Genomic DNA, 21284 nt, shown 5'->3' with positions numbered 1-21284 from the left:
AAAAACACGCCGCCTTAAAAGACACCAATGCCACTGATCGCCGCAGCCTTTTGAGAGCGTCTACAGCGAAGGCACATTCCATGCACGGCACAGCACAGAAGCTCCGTATATTAAAGTATTTATGTATATATATACATAGAGTACAACTTGCTCCCAGATTCCCCAGAATTTTGGTGCCGTGTCGTCAAGGATGTCACTGTTCCCAAAAAGCAGAGAATTTTTATGTAAAAAATTATCGCTAAAACTGTAAGACTATCGAAGACAAGTCCAAATTATTTCATATTAGACAGAAGTTTCTTATGATAATGGGATATTCGTTGGTATAACGACCCTGAAGACTGCTTCTTCCGAGCTCAAAGCTCACCACGAACTTATTTAACACCATTGTGTTAGCAGCATATGTACTCCTACTTCAATCTATGCACCCGTTACAGAGGATATACCGGCAAATTCGTTGAGAAATTGGATCCTAAATGGTTACTAGGATACTTATGTCGTCTAAGTGCTTTTTAATAAATTTTTTTTTACATCAACTAACTTTAGACAGAACAGTAATTTCTGCGAGTGAGCAAAGCTCATGTCTAGAAGCAGAATGCCTTTTTACGTCTATAACCTCTTTGTTTAACTACACTGTTGATTTGTATCTTACACTTTTCCATGAAAATAAATATGCTCAAGAGTCAATTTTCGTGATGAGTTACGGCTCCTTCAGGGTAAGAGAGAAAGGTGTGGGCTTATGTAGCAATTTACTCCTAAAAGAGAGAGACTGATAGCTATTTATGTTTGTATTAAAAATTGATTAAACTAAACTACGAATTTTCAAAAACGACAACAACACAGACGGGCGCATTTAACTTTTTTGTGCTTTATGACAAAGACAAAATGCTTAATTGGAAGCAAATTCAACCAAAAAAGTCACCACCTCGCTATAATTTTCAAGATTCCGTTGTTTTTACACGTTTTATTCCACCTTACCGAGTTCTAAGTCTGAACTAAAAAGAGCCGAAGATATAAAGGATATATATTTTAGTCTACGCTGCCCCTTATTCACTCCGAGCCGTACTGAGTTAAAGATAAAGATTAGAAAGTGATATATATCCCAAGGCCAAAAAGATATGAATGACTGTCAGGGATATATTTAGCCCACCTCTATTATTGTACAGCGTCTATGGGGCGCCCATTAGCTAATTTTAACGCATAATGTTACTTGTTCAAGAAGACCCATTGATTTGCTTAAATACAGGACTTAAGATTTTGTATATTTAATTAATATATAGTTGTTATAAAGGGGACGGCGCGTACGCAGTCCCCACTACCAAAAATTACGCGTCCGAGTTATCCGCATTAGGGATAATCGCAGGGGTCAACCCAACCGCAGTGCAATGGAGGGGCCTCGCCCTGGGGGAACCGCCTTCGTGATCACGGTATCCCCTACGCCAGGTAAGTATGAGTTCCGGACGGCGCGCTGCGAACCTCATTCACTTTGAAAAAATCTTAACACCGCGATTCGGGATAGTTGTGAAATATCGCGAGCGCCATCTATCGCAACTCATGGAGATTACTACTACGCTTATATTGTAAAAAAAAAACTTCGTAAAAATAACTAATTTTATGAAACAGCCCTATTCACATCATTCACTGTAGATTATTAATTCTATTTAAATAAATACGACCCATAACATGTTTATTAAAAAAACACGTTTTATTGTGTAACTAAGTATAGTTCAAACTTGTCATATACAAAAATTTTCGCGAGCCAAGCTTGCACTTGCATTCAACACCGTCAGATTTTTACGTGTGTGGTCACATAAAAAATCTAGTTTTTAGCCCTAAAGTCACATCGGTGGAAGAATTGAGAGAGCGAATTACAATCGCAGCGAAGCAGGTGACGAACTTGACTTTTGGACCCACTTTTCGCCATAAAACAAGTAATTTTATAACCTAGTCGTTTTAGTAGTAAACAATAAAAAACTGCGCAGTTATATCGATCTTGATAATACTAAGATTCATTAAAGAATTGGTTACGAAAATAAATTGAAATAATAACAATTTAAAAAGTTGATTTTATTATATGCTCTAAATTGCACAATCCCATGCAAATAACAAAGAAAATTTAAACTGCAAATATTTCTATAATTAGTACTGATATGTACGAGCGACTAAATTTCTATTTTGACTCCTTTACCAGTAACCTCGTATTAATCATTCATCATCACGATATTTTCATCCACAGGAAAGCCACATCTAAATAGGCATCCCCGCAGATTTCCAATAAGACTGTTCACCTTATGGGTAGGCGTCCTACACACTGCCAGTGTCGCCGTCTTACATATTACACTGTATAAGACGACTATACTAAGATTCTACTGTCATAAATAGTGTAATCTACAATTAATCTGCTTCGCATTTCAACTTTAGGTTCAAATAGAAAATCTATTTGGCGACAAAGGCACGTTGATGTATACCGAGAAATCGCGACCCAACATATGTAAACACTTGTAACCGAACCCGTACTGACACACGGTCGCACCCGGGAATCACCAAATGGTGCACGGCCCCCACAGGACGGGCACGCCTGCTGCCAACTATGCTCCAGCCACTGATGTCTACCAATTCACGTCACTACAGAGTAACATCGATAGAGAAACACCCAGATCCACTCGGGAGTCTTAGAAACCCGGTCACGGCTTCCATGTTAAATAGGTAAACCAACTATCTCAAGCACAACGGCCTCTACCTAGGACACCCAGTCCTACCCAGGTCCCAGAAACCTGGTCACGGCTCCCGTGTAAATCAGGTAGGCCCAAACACGGCCGAAACACTGATTCGGAAGGGTCGTCTACACTCGCCCCTGCAGATCCGCCACAACTATCATCATCTCAACATGGTATTTAATCTATCTCTCGATATACATCATCTCATAAAACAAATCAATCTACCAATGGTTCGTGCAACTTATCTGGGTGAAGTGTAAGTACTAACCAATTGTCATCGTGCAAGAATCTTACCACGTGAGGCCTGTGACCGTTTTACCAATTAGTCACAACACAACACGGCTCCACCTTTGCACTTCTCACGCGCGCACTCCGTGCGCCAACACATCCTTCGCCAACGCATGTTGGTTACTCCTTCACACGCGCACATTCCGTGCGCCAACACATGCCTCACCAGAGCATGTCGTATTCTTCTTTGCACGCGCGCACTCCGTTCGTCCATGTCCTCTCTCATGCATGTCCTCTTTATCCAGAAAAATGCTCGCTCCGTCTTTCCCATTGAAGTTCGATCCTTCGAATCACATTTCGTCCTCCTGAATATAAATTCGGTCCTTCCCGAATACAATTCCATCTTCCTCCTTTTTTCCATCTTGACATGATTTGTCATAAACAAAATAAAACTCGCATAACGATAACACATTGTCAGGGTGATAAAAGAGGTTTAATATATTTAATTGCACTAACCACCCGTCCGAAAAATCGCGTATTTCGCGACACATTCCGTATTGTCAACGATTCTTATGTTCTAACATAGCCAAAAAGTAAATATCTAAGTTAATATCAGATCAGATCAGATATCTAACGTTAGAGTTCTAATGATATAGAAGAAAGCTTCATTAGAAACTAATGTAAGGGACTAGAGATTAAAAAGGGGACGGCGCGTACGCAGTCCCCACTACCAAAAATTACGCGTCCGAGTTATCCGCATTAGGGATAATCGCAGGGGTCAACCCAACCGCAGTGCAATGGAGGGGCCTCGCCCTGGGGGAACCGCCTTCGTGATCACGGTATCCCCTACGCCAGGTAAGTATGAGTTCCGGATGGCGCGCTGGGAACCTCATTCACTTTGAAAAAATCTTAACACCGCGATTTTGCAAATTGTTCCTACGTACTAAGCGCCATCTACGGACGTTCAACGTAATTAAAAACTTTTTCTATGAATGTTTTAACAGTCTTAAAAAAGAGTATTGATATAACCCAATTGTGTTATTTATTTCTCCCGAAAAATCGACGGTCTGTTAAAAGGTTATTTCTTATTTTATTTACAAACCATTTTTTTTTAGTTTATTTCATTTTGATACATGTACAATTTTATTGGACAACTTGTTATAATCTATGAATTGTAACAGTGACATAATTCAACATTATAAAATTTTTTTAAAGCACTGTCCAAAAAGCTGCGAGAAACAGTTTAGGTATTCCTTTCTATTAGAATTGGCTTTTCGCAATTGACATATTTACAAGTCTACTAATACAAAATTAAGACAATATAGTGGATGCAAATTGTACTTCTTAGCCAGGCTCTTATATTTAGTGATTTAATAGTATTGACGAACATAAATACCTCTGATCTCAGGCTAAATTATTATCAAATTGTGACTCATTCTTCTGTTTCAGGAGTTTTAGCTGGAAACGATGCTGGAATTATGGACAAAAGTGTAAATCACACTATACATAATTTAGCATCACATTATTGCGATCTAATTTAGAGAAATCGACACGTGTAAAAGAAACGATTTCGTTTTATAAAATTATTATTGAAGTGCTATAAAACTGAATCTTGTATTTGACACTTAAATGGGTCAATATCATTCAATGTTTTACTTGTGTAAGTTTATATACCAATTCATGCCTTTTATGGTAATGACATCAATCATCCTTATAATAAAACTTGTCTGATTGATTACACTTAGACACACGAAGCGCTCATCTAACTGTTAATGCGTTTTCATGTTTTAAAGGGTTGTCGTCTTTTTCCTTCCTTTTGTAAATAATTTTAATTCTAGTCAAATTCATTCATTTTTTTGTAGACAGAAAAACAAAAGAGGCCAATTGATAAGAAACTGTTTTCCCATTTTATTTTTCCGTTCATTAGCAGACGGTCCAGACTTTCAAGCCTTTGCACTGACATTGTTGATGATTTTTCAAAAACTTGCCCTGAAATCAACATGATTTTCTGTTCAAAATTTCTTTCCAAATTCATCAAATTAATGATAATTGCCGTAGCTTATGATAACCTCACAATACAAAATCGAGTGGAGCCAGTAAGAGAGATTAGGGCCGTCTGTCACTCAAGGCCTCCTGCGCGAGAAATAACTTTTTCGAAAAACAATCATCGCAAATCGCATCTTGTGTGCACTACAGCACTACAGTCTTAGGACCAATATTTGTTTATAGCGCCGAAGTCGGGAGCTTAAACTCTCCGCCAATAGCACTAGCTCTACGTTTATCGAAAAATTTCGATGGGTTGCTTTCAATTCAAAATCGGTAATTTTGGCAAACCAAATAATAGTTCCTGTATATTTCTTGAATTCTACATATGTTACGTTTTCCCGTTAGTAGTTAACTAAGAATGGTAGGTCTAGTGGTCCTGCCACCTAATCGGACGTCTTGTACATACAAAAAAATTCAAAAAAGTAATTAAAATATGCATTCACAGTCCGCGACTATTAGTTTACTCGATAAACTGACAAAACACGAAAGAATTTATATTTATGGAACATAGTCAAAACAACATCTTAGATTTATCTTTCGAAAACTTCTATTGCATTTGTTGTGCTACATACTGCTAGCCTGACCTTAAGCTTTGTTGTGCAGCTTCATAGATATTTGTATCGTATCTCAGTTACATTCAAGACGTATGCACGAAGTTGGATTATAATACCCGTGTACGTGTATAATGATTGCGATTATAGTGTAGTGTCGGCGGTGGGGAGCAGCACGAGTTGCTTCTGACCTCTCCTGCGCTTGAACGGCTGTGGCTATATTCGAATGTTGCTGCACGATATTAGCCGTTTTGGCTATTACAGCTTCATTGGACTCAGGACCTCGCGGATTTCGGATCTGCTAATAAACTAAAAAAACGTCAGATGCGTCGCCTGACATTTAAGCGCGGGCTAAGAATGACTCATATATATATTTGGCACATTATATACTACATACTAGGGATATTCACTTATATTCGATATATCGAATTTACTCGATGTTTCCATACGATATATCGATATGAATCGATGTTTTGACAAATACTGTTTTCATTCGATATATCGATGTATTTTAAAAATATCGGATCGATTAAAAAAACGAATGCTTACTCATAATGACAATAAAACTGAAGTAAATTTTAACTTTACTCAATGATTTCTATTTTGAATCAATTTCATTAACGTAGTGACATCTGTGAACGAGCACAGAGCCATAGAGCAGCTAGCCGATCAACACTGAAAACCCGGAGAATTGAAGTAAGAAGAGCCATCTTGTATAATGAAAAGTTAAAAAAGTGTCCACCTGTAAACAGCAAATAAATAAATAGTCAAATGTAATTTAGTAAATTCTTAAATTTCGAATTTCTTAAATTAAAACATTATGAGTTGGTCCTCCTTCTACTTCTACCCTCCATAATCCTACTGTAATAGTATATAGCGCCGTTTTTATTCCTTCCATTCGCTATTGTGACGCCAACTTAATTTGCTCTCTATCAGAGGACACTTTAATGTACTGAGTTGGTTCTCCTTTATTTAATTCTCCGTGACCAGTGTCTGCAGACGTACAATAATTATTGTACATGTATCATAATCTAATGAATTTTTCAATCCTCAATCCTAAGCGTACAATCTTGACAAAAATACAATAATTTTGAACAATAGCAATTTTCTATATAAAATAATTTATAAAACAAGTTTTCAAATATTATGTAACGATCGCCTTGTGTAGACAACATCAGCCATAATACGAATTTTTTTGATCTGCATTTAATATGATTGGTTAATTTAACAGTTATCAGTGTGTATGTACTGTACCAGATTGCATTCAAATACTTAACTATTGTAGGAACTTCTGTTCCATCCGAACGTTTATTTTCAAAGGCTGCTCAAATAGTAAACCAACAAAGAAATAGAATGAAAGGCAAAAGGCTAAGTAATCTTTTATTCCTACAAAGTCTGCCTAAAGAACATTGGTCTTAAATGAGTAAAGTGAAAGTTTTCTTAGTATTAAATTTCTATTTTTTTTACTGTTTTTAAGTATTAGATATGTAATTAGTATACAATAAATAAAATAATTCAACTATAAATTTGTTGTTTCGCTTACAAATGTATAAATCATTTCACTACTGGTACTAGAGCAAGCTACAATTCTAGTAAAGCAACACTCATATTTTACTCTAGTTCTGATTATACTTTCATATTTAACATATAAACGACAACAAACTCTTTGCGTTTTATAAACTAACTTTTGTAAAAATATTCGATATTTAAAAAATATCGATGTTTTTAAACGATATATCGGAAAACATCGATGTCACGTACCGATGTTTTATATCGAATACATATATCGATATATTTTTTAAGTGGACACCCCTACTACATACTAAATTATAAAGGGGACGGCGCGTACGCAGTCCCCACTACCAAAAATTACGCGTCCGAGTTATCCGCATTAGGGATAATCGCAGGGGTCAACCCAACCGCAGTGCAATGGAGGGGCCTCGCCCTGGGGGAACCGCCTTCGTGATCACGGTATCCCCTACGCCAGGTAAGTATGAGTTCCGGATGGCGCGCTGCGAACCTCATTCGTTTCCACAAAATCTTAACACCGTGATTATGCGAATTTATTCAATTTAGTGAGCGCCATCTGCCGACGTTCGTCATAATTAAAATCTTTTCTCTGAATTGATGGGTCAATGAACTTAGTCGTAAAAATTTATTCAATTTTGTGAGCGCCATCTGCCGACGTTCGTCATAATTAAAATCTTTACTCTGAATTGATGCGTCAATGAACTTAGTCGTAAAAATAGATTCCAATTCGGTATTAATATTTATTTTTTTCCCAACATTATTCGACAACTTGTTAGAATTTATGACTTGTAACATTGACAATTTACATGCCGCAGATATTTTACTTTTCAGTTCAATGCCTCAACACTCCAAAAAACCAAACAATGCACCGTTGTGGTCTCTATACAAATTTTGTATTATTTGTGCAAAATCGAGGCTAAACAGTGGATACAAATAATATTTCCTAACCATGCTCTGGTAAATTTAGTGTATTGGTAAAGTTGTCTGTGCTCTAGTTTAGGGTTTCTTAAACTGTCGGTCGCAACTCTAAAATAGGGTCGCGTAGCAAAACTCTGAAGTCGCGAGAAATTCTATTTTCAAATATTTAAAACACGAATTTATAACATCACAAAAACAAAGGGAGGAATGCGTGCGCGCCCACACTTGCAGCAAAACAATGATTTAATAACACTGACTGTAATGTAGTCAATATAATACGTTAGGCGACGCAACTGAGAGATTTTAAACGCAGATTTCAAATCTGCGAGCCCTGAGTCTTAAGAAGCTGTAAAAGCCAGAACACCTAATTAGGGGATTGGGATGTGCGGAGGCCGACTCAAAGTATGTTTTTGAGCAGGCCAGAAAGAAATCCTGGACCGTGGGGAGTTTGATCGCTATCAACGTTGCGAACCAATCCGCCCCGTTGCTATCCGGGTGAAGCGGTTTTGGAGCGTCTGTAGAGCGTTGATGTTGGTGGGTGCGGCGTGCGCGAATACAACGCTAGCGTAAGAGAAAACTGGTCTTACGCAAGCCTTGTACAAGTGCAGCTTGTGCCTAAGGGACAGTGTACTTGAAGAGCAAATGAGAGGGTAAAGCCTACTGAGGATGTGAGAAGCTATATTCCTGACTTGGCGAATATGTTGTTTAAAAAGTTTGGAGTCGAAGGTGACCCCGAGGTATTTGACCGAATCCTTCCAAGGGATGAGCCGGTCGAAGAGGGTGAGGCTGCCCCGGTTGGCGAGGCGCTTGCGCTTGCGTGTCCGGGAGGCCGAGAGTCGACGCGAGAACATAATCGCCTGGCTTTTGTTAGGGTTAACGTCTATTCTCCATTTCCTAAACCACTCGCCGTGGCCGCGGCTTGGAGATGACGTGAAATTAATGCAAGTGCTCTGCTGGTGGTGTAGAGTGAGGTGTCGTCAGCGCGAGTTGGATCTTGCTATCTCTTGGTATATCGATGGTGAATAGCGAAAAGAGTAGCATAGAAAGGCAGGATCCCTGAGGGACGCCTGCTCGGATGTGACGAGGAGTGGAGAGGACGCCTTCCGCTCGATAGCGAAAAGTGCGGTTCGACAAGAAGGCTCGTATGATCTTAACGGATCTCTGTGGCACGTTGAGTGCGTACAGATTATATAATAAACCGATGTGCCAGACTTCGTCGAAGACCTTGGCGATATCGAACAAGATAGTGCCTGTGTCTCTAGGCTTGCTTGGTGCAAAGCCATTGAGAATGGATTCCGTGAATCTGTGTGCTTGATGGACGCACGAGTGGTGGTTCTGGAATCCGAACTGTTCGTCCGGGAGGAGCTTTTGCTTATGAGCGATGTCTTTAAGCCGCTTGAGATGCACGCGTTCGTATACCTTCCCCAAGGTGTTCAGGAGGCTAATAGGGCGATAAGATGACGGGCGATTTCTTGGTTTGCCAGGCTTCGGAATCCCTACCACCACCGCTTCCTTCCAGATATCTGGAAAGGAGTAGCTGGCAATAAGGGAGTTGAAGATGGAGACCAGTAGGAGAATAAGGTGAGGAGGGAGGAGTCTTGTTTAGCAAGTTAGTTTATTGCCTGTAGGGTTTTTTTTTGTTTGAGGTTGTCGGGAATACTAGAGAAGAAATTTTGGGAGTTAATGTCCTTGAGTCTCGACTCGAGGGAATGCCAGTTAACGCTAGTTTTGGTTGTAAGAACCTCTGTAGCGCTCTGGTACAGTTGCATTAGGACGGGACGCTGGTCAGAGTCGAGTTCATGAAGCGACTCGATGCTATTAATTTGCAACGTGACGTTGCTAAATATGGCTAGGTCAATAGTTGACGCCCTGTGAGGGAGCAGATTGTCGGGGTAGCAAGTGGGTGATGAGGGAGCCCCTATGGCTAAACCTAGTTCGTCGGCTATTTTGTAAAGTTTAAAGCCGTTTGCATTGTTGTATCCAATACAATATTTTTAGATTTTTAGATCAAAATAATTTTTGACGATGGGTAACAACTGAACTTAAACAATATGGTTATGATTCTGACAATGCTATACACTCCTCTTAAGCGGAAGAAAGTATTGAAAAGCGGGAATTAAATATGCGAAAAAAAAACATGAAGTCTTCTTCAAGTTGGTTTTACATTACAAAATTATAAGAGTACTAAACAACCTCTTCTTTTGAATAAATTATTGGCTTCGGAGAGTATGAAACCATAAAAATTAAAAAGACATTTTGATCAAACGGTTTGTATGTCAATACTTTATAAGACTGTATAAATCTTTAAATAATGAAAAAAATTCTTTGAAAAATTTATAACCGTGAATAAACAATATTTGCTAGAGACATGAAACTTTCATAATGTATTGCTAAAAATAAAAAGCCATTCACCATTGCAGAAGATCTTGCATTACCTGCTGCTGTTAAAATGGTAGAAATAAAATACTACATGGAAATATGGCGCTGATATTCTAAAAATTCCTGTATCGAGCGACACTGTCTCGAATAGAGGTTTTGAAACTAACAAGGACCAAGTAATGCACCTTATTACAAGAATTGAAGAAAGCCCAATATTATCAATTCAATTCGGCAAAACAACTGATATTATTAAATTGGCTGTTGTTAGTGTACATCGTTTATAAATAAAGCGTGGAGGAAGAATTACTACTTTGTCGTCCTATGGATGGGGAATGACCTATTTATAAAGTTGACCAATTCTTAAAAAGCGAATTATAAAATTGAAAGTTTTATTGAAAAGGTCTACATTTGGGAAAGTAGGGTAGAAAAAAATTCGTTAAAAATGTTTTCCAGTGTCGACAATTTCAAAATCGTCAAAATTCATTATAAAACTTTTATTGCAAAAATTATTGTATAACACTCAAAAACACTTGAAACTCAGCTCCGTATATATTTGATATTTACGGAACTGTGATATACTAGTTTGGATTCAAATGCCGTTTTGGATTGGCTAAGTAAAATTGATCACTTGCCACTTAAAGCTCAAGAGGAATTTGCTGAGCTTTCGAGATTCTTGATCGAAACTAGAATTAAATTCCTCACATTCGCTGATATAGCGTTAATGCCAATCACCAATCTTACGTCCAGCAGTATGAACATTCCTTCCACCAAAATTTAATTTATTATGCAATCAAAAACTGGCACATCCATTTCATTTTTTTTCTTTGATTATAATTTAATAGCTAGTAACGACTCGAATACATTCGAGAGAATTAAAACTATCAGAATCCTCTTTTATGTTATTGAAAAAAAATGTAATTTTGATTAAAAATATGACATATACTTTTTGTACCTTTTATAAATACAATTTTAATTTCTTTTTAATTCTTAATTTTACATTCTTGTGTGTTTCAAAACGAATTCTAAAATGATATATATTCATATTTATATTTTTATTATCACCTAATAAATTAATCGTAAAAACTATAAATATCTTTCTTTTATATTAATATGGAGTCGCCAAGAAACTCGCAATAAATGGGGTCATTAAAGAAAAAAGTTAATGAAGCGCTGCTCTAGTTAAATAACCTAACCTAACCCACTTTTTCTATCTAGCGTCTTACCGCCTGTTGAAAGAAAAGATCCGAATTAATGAATTTTCCAGGTGTCAATAGATGCTCTTTCAAACCCACTATGCTATCAACTTAATAACATATAGCATAACCAATTTTAAGACTCTTAAATGGTTATAAATTAATATTAAAATTACCATTCTGATAATATCCAACTAGTATAAATTATTTATTAAATCGCCATCTACGCGTATGCAAAACCAAGTCACAGCTTTCAAAATTACAATGTCTAGCTTCCGATAAATGTCGACAGACCAATAGATGTCGCTGTATAGAATATTCAGTTTCTTTCAGTTCAGTTTATTTGCATAGGATTGCGCAATTCAGTGCATATAAAAAAAATCAACTTCTTAAATTGTTATTATTTCAATTTATTTTCGTAACCAATACTTTAATGAATCCTAGCATTATTAAGATCGATATAACAACTGCGCAGTTTTTTATTGTTTACGACTAAAACGACTAGGTTATAAAATTTATTACTTATATCATGCCGAAGAATCGGTCCGAAAGTCAAGTTCGTCATCTGTTTCGCTGCGATTGTAATTCGCTCTCTCAATTCTTCCACCGATGTGACGGTGTTGAATGCGAGTGCAAGCTTGGCTTGCGAAAAAATTTGTATATGACAAGTTTGATCTATACTTAGTTACATAATAAAACGTGTTTTTAATAAACATGTTATAGGTATATGTATATGTAATAATAAATAATCTACAGTGAATGATGTGAACAGGGCTGTTTCATAAAATTAGTTTATTTTACGAAGTTTTTTTTACAATATAAGCGTAGTAGTAATCTCCATGAATTGCGATAGATGGCGCTTGCGACATTTCACAACTATCCCGAATCGCGGTGTTAAGATTTTTTCAAAGTGAATGAGGTTCGCAGCGCGCCATCCGGAACTCATACTTACCTGGCGTAGGGGATACCGTGATCACGAAGGCGGTTCCCCCAGGGCGAGGCCCCTCCATTGCACTGCGGTTGGGTTGACCCCTGCGATTATCCCTAATGCGGATAACTCGGACGCGTAATTTTTGGTAGTGGGGACTGCGTACGCGCCGTCCCCTTCTTAAAACTGATCTATATAAAAAAGACCCTACTTATATACTCGTATGTCTAAACAAACATTACCGAGATTTTGACAAGTCAAAATTCGACTATTCTTCAATTCCTGCGTAATTTAAAAGGTAGAACAAAACAGTCGTCCATGCGATTATGACGAAGAAATTAAGATTTTAAATCTGGTGATAACAATTTAGAAGAACATAGCGCAATGGAAACACTACTTTACATGGTGATTATTGTAAATCCGAAGATTAAAGAAAAAGACTTAAAGCCTTAGGTTGGTAAAAGTTCTCATTAGACTGAATAAGATCTCAATGAAAACTGTCATTAAAAAATTTAGTATTAATTTGTCCCCAAATCTGCGGCTACATAAAATAGTTATTGTTTACATTTCTCAATTAATGTAACTCGTTTAAACAATGACAAAGAAATCATTAGAAAACCAAGTAATGTAAACAATACACATTGATGAATATGGACAGTACACCCCTATTTCCATTTTACAACACCCTAATATTTTCAAAAAACCATAATAAAACTCGGGACTTCGTGGAGTCATAAAATAAATATTGGTAAAGAAATTTTCAATTCCAAACAGTTTAGGCTATAGGGAATGCATAAAATGGAATGCCGATGAAGTAACTTCCAACTAAGGAGAATGAAGAATACGGTGTTCATGTGAAACAAATGTCGTCATGAAAATACCAAAAATAAAATGTTACATTTTAATAATATTACTTTAACTAATGTACAAATTGTAGTAATGCCATATAATAATTAAAGAGAACATATTATTAAATTACCATTTTTTTAATTTGAATTTTCTCTAAGCCATATTGTGTGAAAGTTAGTCATACTTCCATCGCACATCTTCCATACAAACCATCACAAGTAACGTCTGATTCCAGTCTCGAAAAATGTTTATTTACCGGATTTCGGATCTGATCTCATCTTAAGTGGATCCACGTTCGAAAAAACTTTATTCTTGTGTTCCTAAACTTAAAACCACAACAAACCTAACGAAAAGTTAAAATTTTACTAAAATAGTGCATAAATAACAAATTGTGTTTTTTGTGTCAATTTAGTAAAAATCATCGTTAGGTAAATAAACGTAATTTATTACTTATACATATAATACTTATATAGAAATTTATTGAACATAATATAAGATATATCCAATAAATCATAAAATAATTAATAATTTAAATACGTAAATATATTTTATTAATTACAGAAACTACTAGTAATTAGGAATCAGTCTTTAATAAAATCAAATTACAATTTACATAAACTACTAAAAACACAACAATTTACCATAAACATATATAATATACCAATTACAAAAATTGTCAACAATTTACAGGGTACTTTTATAAATATCCCTCCAATACTACAATCAATACAAATACAGTCTAATTAACAATAATTGTCTTACTAAAATAAAATAAAAAAATTTACATACCAATTGTTCTCTATACAATGTATTCATAACAAACATGGGGATGAATAAACTGGTTATAAAATCTTCATTAATTCTTACAATAAGAACTAAGATAATTTTTTCAAAACTTATAATTTTTTTTGCACTGCTTAAAGCTATGCATGAACAGCATCTAGAAGTTCTAGAGCATATAAAATAATCTGTGAATGAAAAGTAAAATTGGGATGAATTTTCTGTATAAAATATTTTACACCTCTGTTATTCATTTTAGTACAAAAAAATGCAATAACGTATCATAAAAGAAATGAAAAGAAAAAGAAGCTTTTTCTTTTCAAGTGGCCTTTAATACAACCAATTTCAATCTCATTAGTGCTATCAGAGAAGCTCTAAATTGAATAACATTGTTTTGTACAAAACAAAATATCTGAAAGTATTGATTTAAAGTTGTTGAAAAATGTAATTTAAAAATTTAAAATTTAGTTTATAGCTTTATTAATCATTAAATTGGAAACAATTACGTCAATTGCAATCACCAAGTAAATATATGTTTCTTAAGGAACAACATTGCATACTTCAGGAAATAGACAAGACTTTAAAAGTCTATTTAATATAAAAACAAAAATGTATGAAAAAAATTACTTGTGCATTTTGTAAGCATAAACCACTCCAATTACAACCAGAAGAAATATTGATGCCTTGTAAAACATGTTGCATAACACCTTATTTTGTCCGCCCACCGAATTTACTATAAGATTGTTCATTAAGAACACTTGGTTGCTCTCCTCAATAAAGACATCCTGTTCATCCTTAGTCATATGTTCTGCAATCTCATTCATTGCATTACGAAAGTCTTTCTTCAATTCGCCAATTTCCACATCACCAAAATCAGTTACTTTATCCACATACATATTTTGAAGAGTATTCTCTGGAAATTACAAAATAAATATAATTGAAACAACTGAATGTATTTTTTATCAAATACTTTTTGTTACAACTTTCTAGATCCCCAAGAGTGCTCAACATATTTATACTACAGGGTGGGCCTCGGAGTTTTGCGAATTTGAAAAATTCATAAAAAACAAAACAAAAGTAATACTAAAATAAATTTATTTTTAAATTAAAGTAAACATTTGGGAAAATTATTTTTTGAAAATAACATCATCCAGATGCGCACCATCCCGCTGCTAACATTTTTCGAATCTCGTCTTCAAATTGCCGAAAACTCGTTCGCACATGGCGCGCGGAATTGCGGCCATTTCTCCGTGGATATTGGCCTTCAACTGGGCAATTGAGGTCGGATTATTACTGTAGATTCTACTTTTCATGTAACCCCACAGGAAAAAGTCTAGTGGGGTTAAATCCGGACTCCTAGGTGGCCATGGAATGTCACCTCGGCGCGAAACGAGTTTTCCAGCTAACTTCTCCTTTAAGACTGCCAAACTCTCGTTAGATGTATGGCATGTGGCGCCATCTTGTTGAAACCATGTCGCACTATTGTACCCTTGAAATTCTGACAGCTGCGGAAAAAAGAAATGGCGTAACATGGCTATGTATCGCTCAGTATTTACTGTCACAGAATTCCCTCGCTGGTCTTCAAAGAAAAAGGGTCCGATGATTCCGTGTGCTGAAATAGCCGCCCAAACTGTCACTTTTAGCGAATGCAAAGGCTTTTGGTGTTTGAAACGTGGATTGTCTGAGGTCCAATAACGACTATTTTGTTTTATTTATTTACGTGCCCATCTAAGTGAAAAAGGGCTTCGTCTGAAAAAAGAATATTGTTGAAGCGCCGAAACCGCTCAAACATTGTTTTGACGAAATCACGTCGTAAATTGTGATCATTCGGCTTCAAATCTTGCACTAGTTGAAGTTTATAGGGGTGCAATTTTAAGTCTTTCTTCAAGATTCGACGCCAAGTCGTTCTTGATACAGAGAGCTCTGCTGATCGTTTGCGAGTTGATTGCCCAGGATTGCGAAGTACGGATGCTCCGACTTCGTTTATGTTTTCCTCTGACCTTGTTGTCCTTTTGGGCCCCTTAGATTTCTGATTGAGGGTCGAACCGGTAGCCTCGAACTTTCTGACCCACGCCCTAATCAAACTTTCACTCGGACACTGTTTTAAGTCATGCAATCCATAGTGAGAGCGAAATAAACGTCGAACAATAACGCCCGAATCGGCATTTTTGTAATAATTTTTAACACAGAACGCACGCTGTTCACCCGGGAAGTGCTCCATCGCGACAAAATTTCCGAGAACCGAGCTACAGATCTCCGCCTTCCGCACTCCGCTCCCTTACTCCGTTCCAACGCTATAGCGATTTTAAATTCGTACGCATCCGTGGCCCACCCTGTACCTTCTTATTCACATTTATTGATAACAAATTTAACAGCATGCCTTGTTAAATGACATGATTGTGTAATTATAATGGGTAACATGGGTTGCACGCTGAAATCATCTGTTTCATTATAGTTAATCGTTGAGGATTGTATAAATCTAATGGCAAAAACACATTTATGGCTTCAACAGCCTTTTGAATTAAATGTGAGAAGATTCTCCAAAACAGGAACTTTATTGAAGGAATCACCAGAATTATGTTAATGGCATAGACAATGCAGATATTTAAAAACTCTATTAAGGATTTCATTCCATCACATGAAATAACTGATTACTAAATAACAGATTAATATTTGTACACCAATACCTCTAAAGTAAATAAAGTTTTTCTATAGCAAACCATGTAAAGATTGAGGATAGGTTCTAGGGCTATAAAAATTCCAATTTAAAAAAAAATTAAACAAAGTAAACATTTAAATTAATATAACTCTGCCAATAAATAAATTGGTAAAAAAATCTTTTTTCTAACCAAAGAGAACACGTAAAAATTTATGTTATTTTTAATTCTCTTTTTAAAAAAGTACAACACACTACATAATTGAAACTGAACAGTAAAATTAGCAAACCACAGTGAACATAAAACTGTAATAAAATTGATTTGATTTTTAGTTAGAAAGGAAATTCTCACATTTTGTTGGCATGGCGCAATTAGGCTCGAACCCAACACAATTCAACCTCGAAAATATAAAGAAGCACAGTAACAATTAGTACTAATTAAGCAGCAATGCAACTACGACAAAATACAAAAAGAAACAACAAAGAGTGAGGTATTGGTGTATTGTGATTGCTTTATTAACCCTAATTCGACAAATTTACATTTTAATTAAAGCTTATCATGATTACTGTAATCAGACGGCCACAAGTAAATATTCTAGCTATTTATGCAAACTTAAATAGGCTGGCTGGACTTGACTGGGAAAACCAAATGTTAATCATTTTTAAACTCTTAATTAACAAAGAAATAATGTTTCCCCATGATTTTGGGAATAATATAAAAGTAAACCATTAAATAATTTTAAATGACTTCGATTACAACTTTCACAGAATTTATTATGTCCCTCTAAATTAAATAGTTTTTGGCATGATGCTCACTTTCTTTGGTAATTTAGATAACTGCAGGAAATAATGTGCCTGTCATTCGGTACAGGAAACAAATTAAATTTATAAGCACACTTACTTTCACCAAACATCTTCCTCTTTTTAGCTAGTATTTGCCCACCGCTGAGAAGACCCAGATACAAATGGTACACATATGCGAGCAGTAACCCAGGCTGCTCTGTTTCAAGATTGTGCAAGTGTTCAATGTAATTTTCTAGAGCTTCTGATTTTGGAGTTGACTGCCAATTTGCTCCAAGGTAATGAGAAAGGTCTTCTTCAAATGCCTTCTTCCTGGAAATAAAAATAATATATATATTTTTAATAATCAAGACATCAATTTTATGCAACACAAGAAAATTATTATTAAAATCATATTCTTCCATTTAACAATGCATATATTTATCACATTAATTATATTATTGTAGTGGAAATAACAAACTACATGCAAAAAATATGACCAAAATATGTAATTTTAAACATAATAAGCCTGTAAAACTAATTGAAATTCTGATACAAATGTGTTATACTTTAACAAAATTCTCCATAGAATGTTTAAGCTAACAAAGCAGTTTTAACACATATTGTTTCAAAACTACAATGTACAATAAAAAATCTGCCCATATACAGTAAAGAATGCACATTTTCATCATGAAAATATTCAAACCTAAATTTGTGAAAGAAGGACAATGAGTATTGAAAAGAAGATTACAGAGCATAGTAAGGATTTGAGCATTTCAGCAGCAAGCATGAAATTTAAAGGTATGATGATATTTGGAAATAAGTAATAAAAAAGAATACTACAGTTCTGCAGTTTCTTCAGCATAATCAACACCTTCATAATGGAGAGAGGGTAATAATTTCATAAGAGAAATATGGTAAATTAGAAATGAAGTGTAAGCTGCTAGGATCAAATGGACAAAAATGAATACTATATTGTTATTTATCATTATATATAATAGAAATCTCATTTTGCAGAGGTTGTTTAGATAATTATGGCATTACATTGCAATTGATGTGTATTAGTGTAGTTATGCTGCTAACCAATCCAAGCTTTTACAGCTTCATCAAAATTGAGTCTGCAGAAACAGGAGATCTGCAGACTAAAACTTACGCTGGGCGATCATACCTCAGTTGCAATGAAGACGCACACACATAGAGGGACGCTACCTGTATAGGTGTATAGTGTTGAATGAGGTGTACTGTAAGATAAGCAAAGCGAGGACTAATTGGCGGTCAGGAGCAACATTGTCTTTACTTGAATGTGAGTATTATGGCATAGCACCAATGTCTGCTTTCATTGAACACACAATAGTACAACAGTTTAGCCAAATATAAGTCATGGAACTCCATAGTAAGTAAAATCTGGCCTTTTGAAAATCTGGTCTATAATAACACATAAATGTGTGGAGTTTTTGATGATAATAACTATGGTATATTACTATTCCTGACATGGGTATGTGGCATTTTTAACAAAAATGTTGCTTGCACATCTTACAACTAACCAAGACCTATTATGTTAGTAGTACTGTAACAATTTTAAAATATAAATTTTAAATGACACTGATTGATGTATTATAAAAGTTCTATAGAATTAAATTAAGGAATTATTAAGCTGCATTATTTTTATTTACTAATTAACACTCACCTGTACAAGATTTTCTTAACAAAAAGTTTATTGTAATCAGGCATGTTAAGTCTGTCTTTAGCATCTTCAAGGAAGGCGAAGATGTGGTAGAAAACAAATAAGCCTCCTCCCCATACAGCCTCATCTCGTAATGCTGAAACATTAATAAATTTCTATTATTTAAAATCAAACTAAATTTATCTGGTTTATCATTTATATTTGTAAAATAATAAGTTGTTTGCTACTAAAATTTCTAAAGACTTTTCCCATAAAACATTAAAATTCTTCTTAGATCTATTCTTTTTAGTCCTGGTCTCCAGAAACTAATCCTTTATAATGTCTAATGTTTGTGTAAGAATAATGTGTGAAGAATCAACAACCAAAAAATACCCAACATTTCTATAAATTCAAAGCACTTTATCATGTCCAGCCGATAAACGCGCGCTCTAAGGCATAGGCATTCTCCATAGATTGTAACGATGACCAGTCTTACGCTTCACATGCAGCAACTTCTTACTTACGAATTACAAAACAGTGGATCATTTTGAATGCCACACATTATTTTGAAATTCCAATAGACATGCTCCTTTATCTAATTCTTAAAAATTATCTTCGCTATACGTTTTAAAACAAAGATAATTCGTCATCATGACTCAGGTATTTTAGTAATTTTAAAGAATAACTTCACAAAGTCATTTTATGCATGAAGCATAACGTTAATATTTCCGACTATTATTTATATGATATATGATAAAACTGACTCACAAAGAGCAAATTTTGCATTAACTAATGCATCGCTTACTGAATGAATTTTACGCGTTGCTTTTCTCATACGCGTGGTAAACAATTCATTGGCTTCAGACATTTTTTATACAGTAATGTAATACGTTTTATTGGCTATCTATTTCCAATTTTTATGGTCTCATACCGCACTTAGACCATTAAAGAAAAATTCTTGACTACACATTGACAATCAAAATTGTCAGTTAATCTCTCTTTTGTAGAAGTCAAAACAGTAGTTTTTTTTAATAATGTAAATAATTATATAATTACATATTTTTTCACAACCAAAATCAACCATCATTTATAAATTATAATGAAATCGAAATAATGTAAGATAATGTAATCATTCAAAAAATCAATTATGTAAAGTTCGATTAAAGCTCATTGCCGTCGTTTCAACCAATAGACGCCCATACAAGAAAGAGTCCTCTCCTAAAAATATCTTAGGGAGGATATATCATAATTGCCACGACGGACTATTTATGGCAATATGGAATTATGGTTGGCAGAGGACGCTCATCCTCTGGAAAATTGTTTGAGAGCAGTGGCTATCCTATATGAATAACGCGCAAAGTGTGAACTACATGAGATTGTATCCCAAGATAAAGTTTGCACTATAATAAGTTATTCGAATTGTTTGGCAAATTCGATAAAGTTAACGTACTGTTAATAGCAGTTTAATTATATTTTAACTATGTGGTTAATACTTATATGATTACATCATATAAGTATTAACTAAAATTTGACAAAATAACAACCAAAATTTAATTCAGTTAAAATAAATAATAGTGCCCAAGATAAAAATGAGAAATAAATTACAGTATCCAAGCATTAAAAGTATCGAGTGATTTGTAATAAATTAACGTGTGTGTAAAATTTAAACAGTCTTAAGGTGTATATTTTTCACCGGGTAAACTTAATACTCCATACAAACGTACCGAATTTTTTTAACTAGGATACAAAATAGAGCAACTAAGAATTTAATAATTTATATTAATTTAATCTAAAATTGGTTATTATCTGTTTTAGACAGATTTTTGGTATAGTATAATATTTAGTCATTATATCCATTATATAGTGTATGACATTTATATTTGGAGTGTCAATCTTTACAAACATGTTTAGTACAATTTTTCAAGAAGAAAGCAAGCTTTAAGCGAATTAGAATTATTAAAATAGTGTCAAGAGAACGCATCCATAGCGTAAAAATGTCGGATTTGGTCTGACATTTTGGTATCTCATGCTTCTTTTGATCTTACCTTTGTCCGGCGAATACAGTAAAG

The 21284-nt window shown here is 35.0% G+C and overlaps 1 protein-coding gene and 4 non-coding genes across 6 annotated transcripts; 1 reads left to right on the top strand and 4 right to left on the bottom strand.

Moving 5' to 3' along the window:
- Positions 1-1285: 1285 nt before the first annotated feature.
- LOC137924760 (U1 spliceosomal RNA) lies at positions 1286-1448 on the bottom strand. Its single transcript, XR_011107606.1, has one exon. It is a non-coding gene; the product is annotated as a U1 spliceosomal RNA (small nuclear RNA).
- A 2194-nt stretch (positions 1449-3642) lies between these two features.
- Positions 3643-3805, bottom strand: LOC137924759 (U1 spliceosomal RNA). Its single transcript, XR_011107605.1, has one exon. It is a non-coding gene; the product is annotated as a U1 spliceosomal RNA (small nuclear RNA).
- A 3566-nt stretch (positions 3806-7371) lies between these two features.
- On the bottom strand, positions 7372-7534 carry LOC137924766 (U1 spliceosomal RNA). The gene has a single exon (XR_011107610.1). It is a non-coding gene; the product is annotated as a U1 spliceosomal RNA (small nuclear RNA).
- A 4969-nt stretch (positions 7535-12503) lies between these two features.
- LOC137924765 (U1 spliceosomal RNA) lies at positions 12504-12666 on the top strand. The gene has a single exon (XR_011107609.1). It is a non-coding gene; the product is annotated as a U1 spliceosomal RNA (small nuclear RNA).
- Positions 12667-13957: 1291 nt separating this feature from the next.
- On the bottom strand, positions 13958-20165 carry Ho (Heme oxygenase). Of its 2 annotated transcripts, none has more exons than XM_068768046.1 (4): positions 19984-20165; positions 19240-19372; positions 17674-17885; positions 13958-15029 (listed from the first exon to the last, which is right to left on the bottom strand). In XM_068768046.1, exons 1-4 carry the CDS (start codon positions 20081-20083, stop codon positions 14740-14742), a joined length of 735 nt encoding a protein of 244 aa, XP_068624147.1. In that variant the 5' UTR covers positions 20084-20165; the 3' UTR covers positions 13958-14739. The 2 variants fall into 2 exon arrangements, with proteins under 2 accessions (XP_068624147.1, XP_068624149.1); XM_068768048.1 differs by lacking the exon at positions 19984-20165 and adding an exon at positions 19740-19936.
- Positions 20166-21284: the final 1119 nt, after the last annotated feature.

The sequence above is a fragment of the Battus philenor genome, unplaced genomic scaffold (assembly GCF_028537555.1).
Source record: "Battus philenor isolate CCGP_79_NKW_IND1 unplaced genomic scaffold, ilBatPhil1.0.hap1 SCAF_24, whole genome shotgun sequence".
Classification (NCBI taxonomy): domain Eukaryota; kingdom Metazoa; phylum Arthropoda; class Insecta; order Lepidoptera; family Papilionidae; genus Battus; species Battus philenor.
Note: the sequence above shows the minus strand (reverse complement) of the source record. Positions and strands in the feature narration are given on the sequence as shown.

Bases quoted from the DNA above. Each gene is read 5' to 3' on its own strand.
- Ho (XM_068768046.1), bottom strand. From the start codon at position 20,083: ATGTCTGAAGCCAATGAATTGTTTACCACGCGTATGAGAAAAGCAACG. The intron at 19,373-19,983 runs GTGAGTCAGTTT...TTAATGTTTCAG, and splicing joins TAATGCAAAATTTGCTCTTT to CATTACGAGATGAGGCTGTA. The intron at 15,030-17,673 runs GTAAGTGTGCTT...TGTAATTTCCAG, and splicing joins GAGGAAGATGTTTGGTGAAA to AGAATACTCTTCAAAATATG.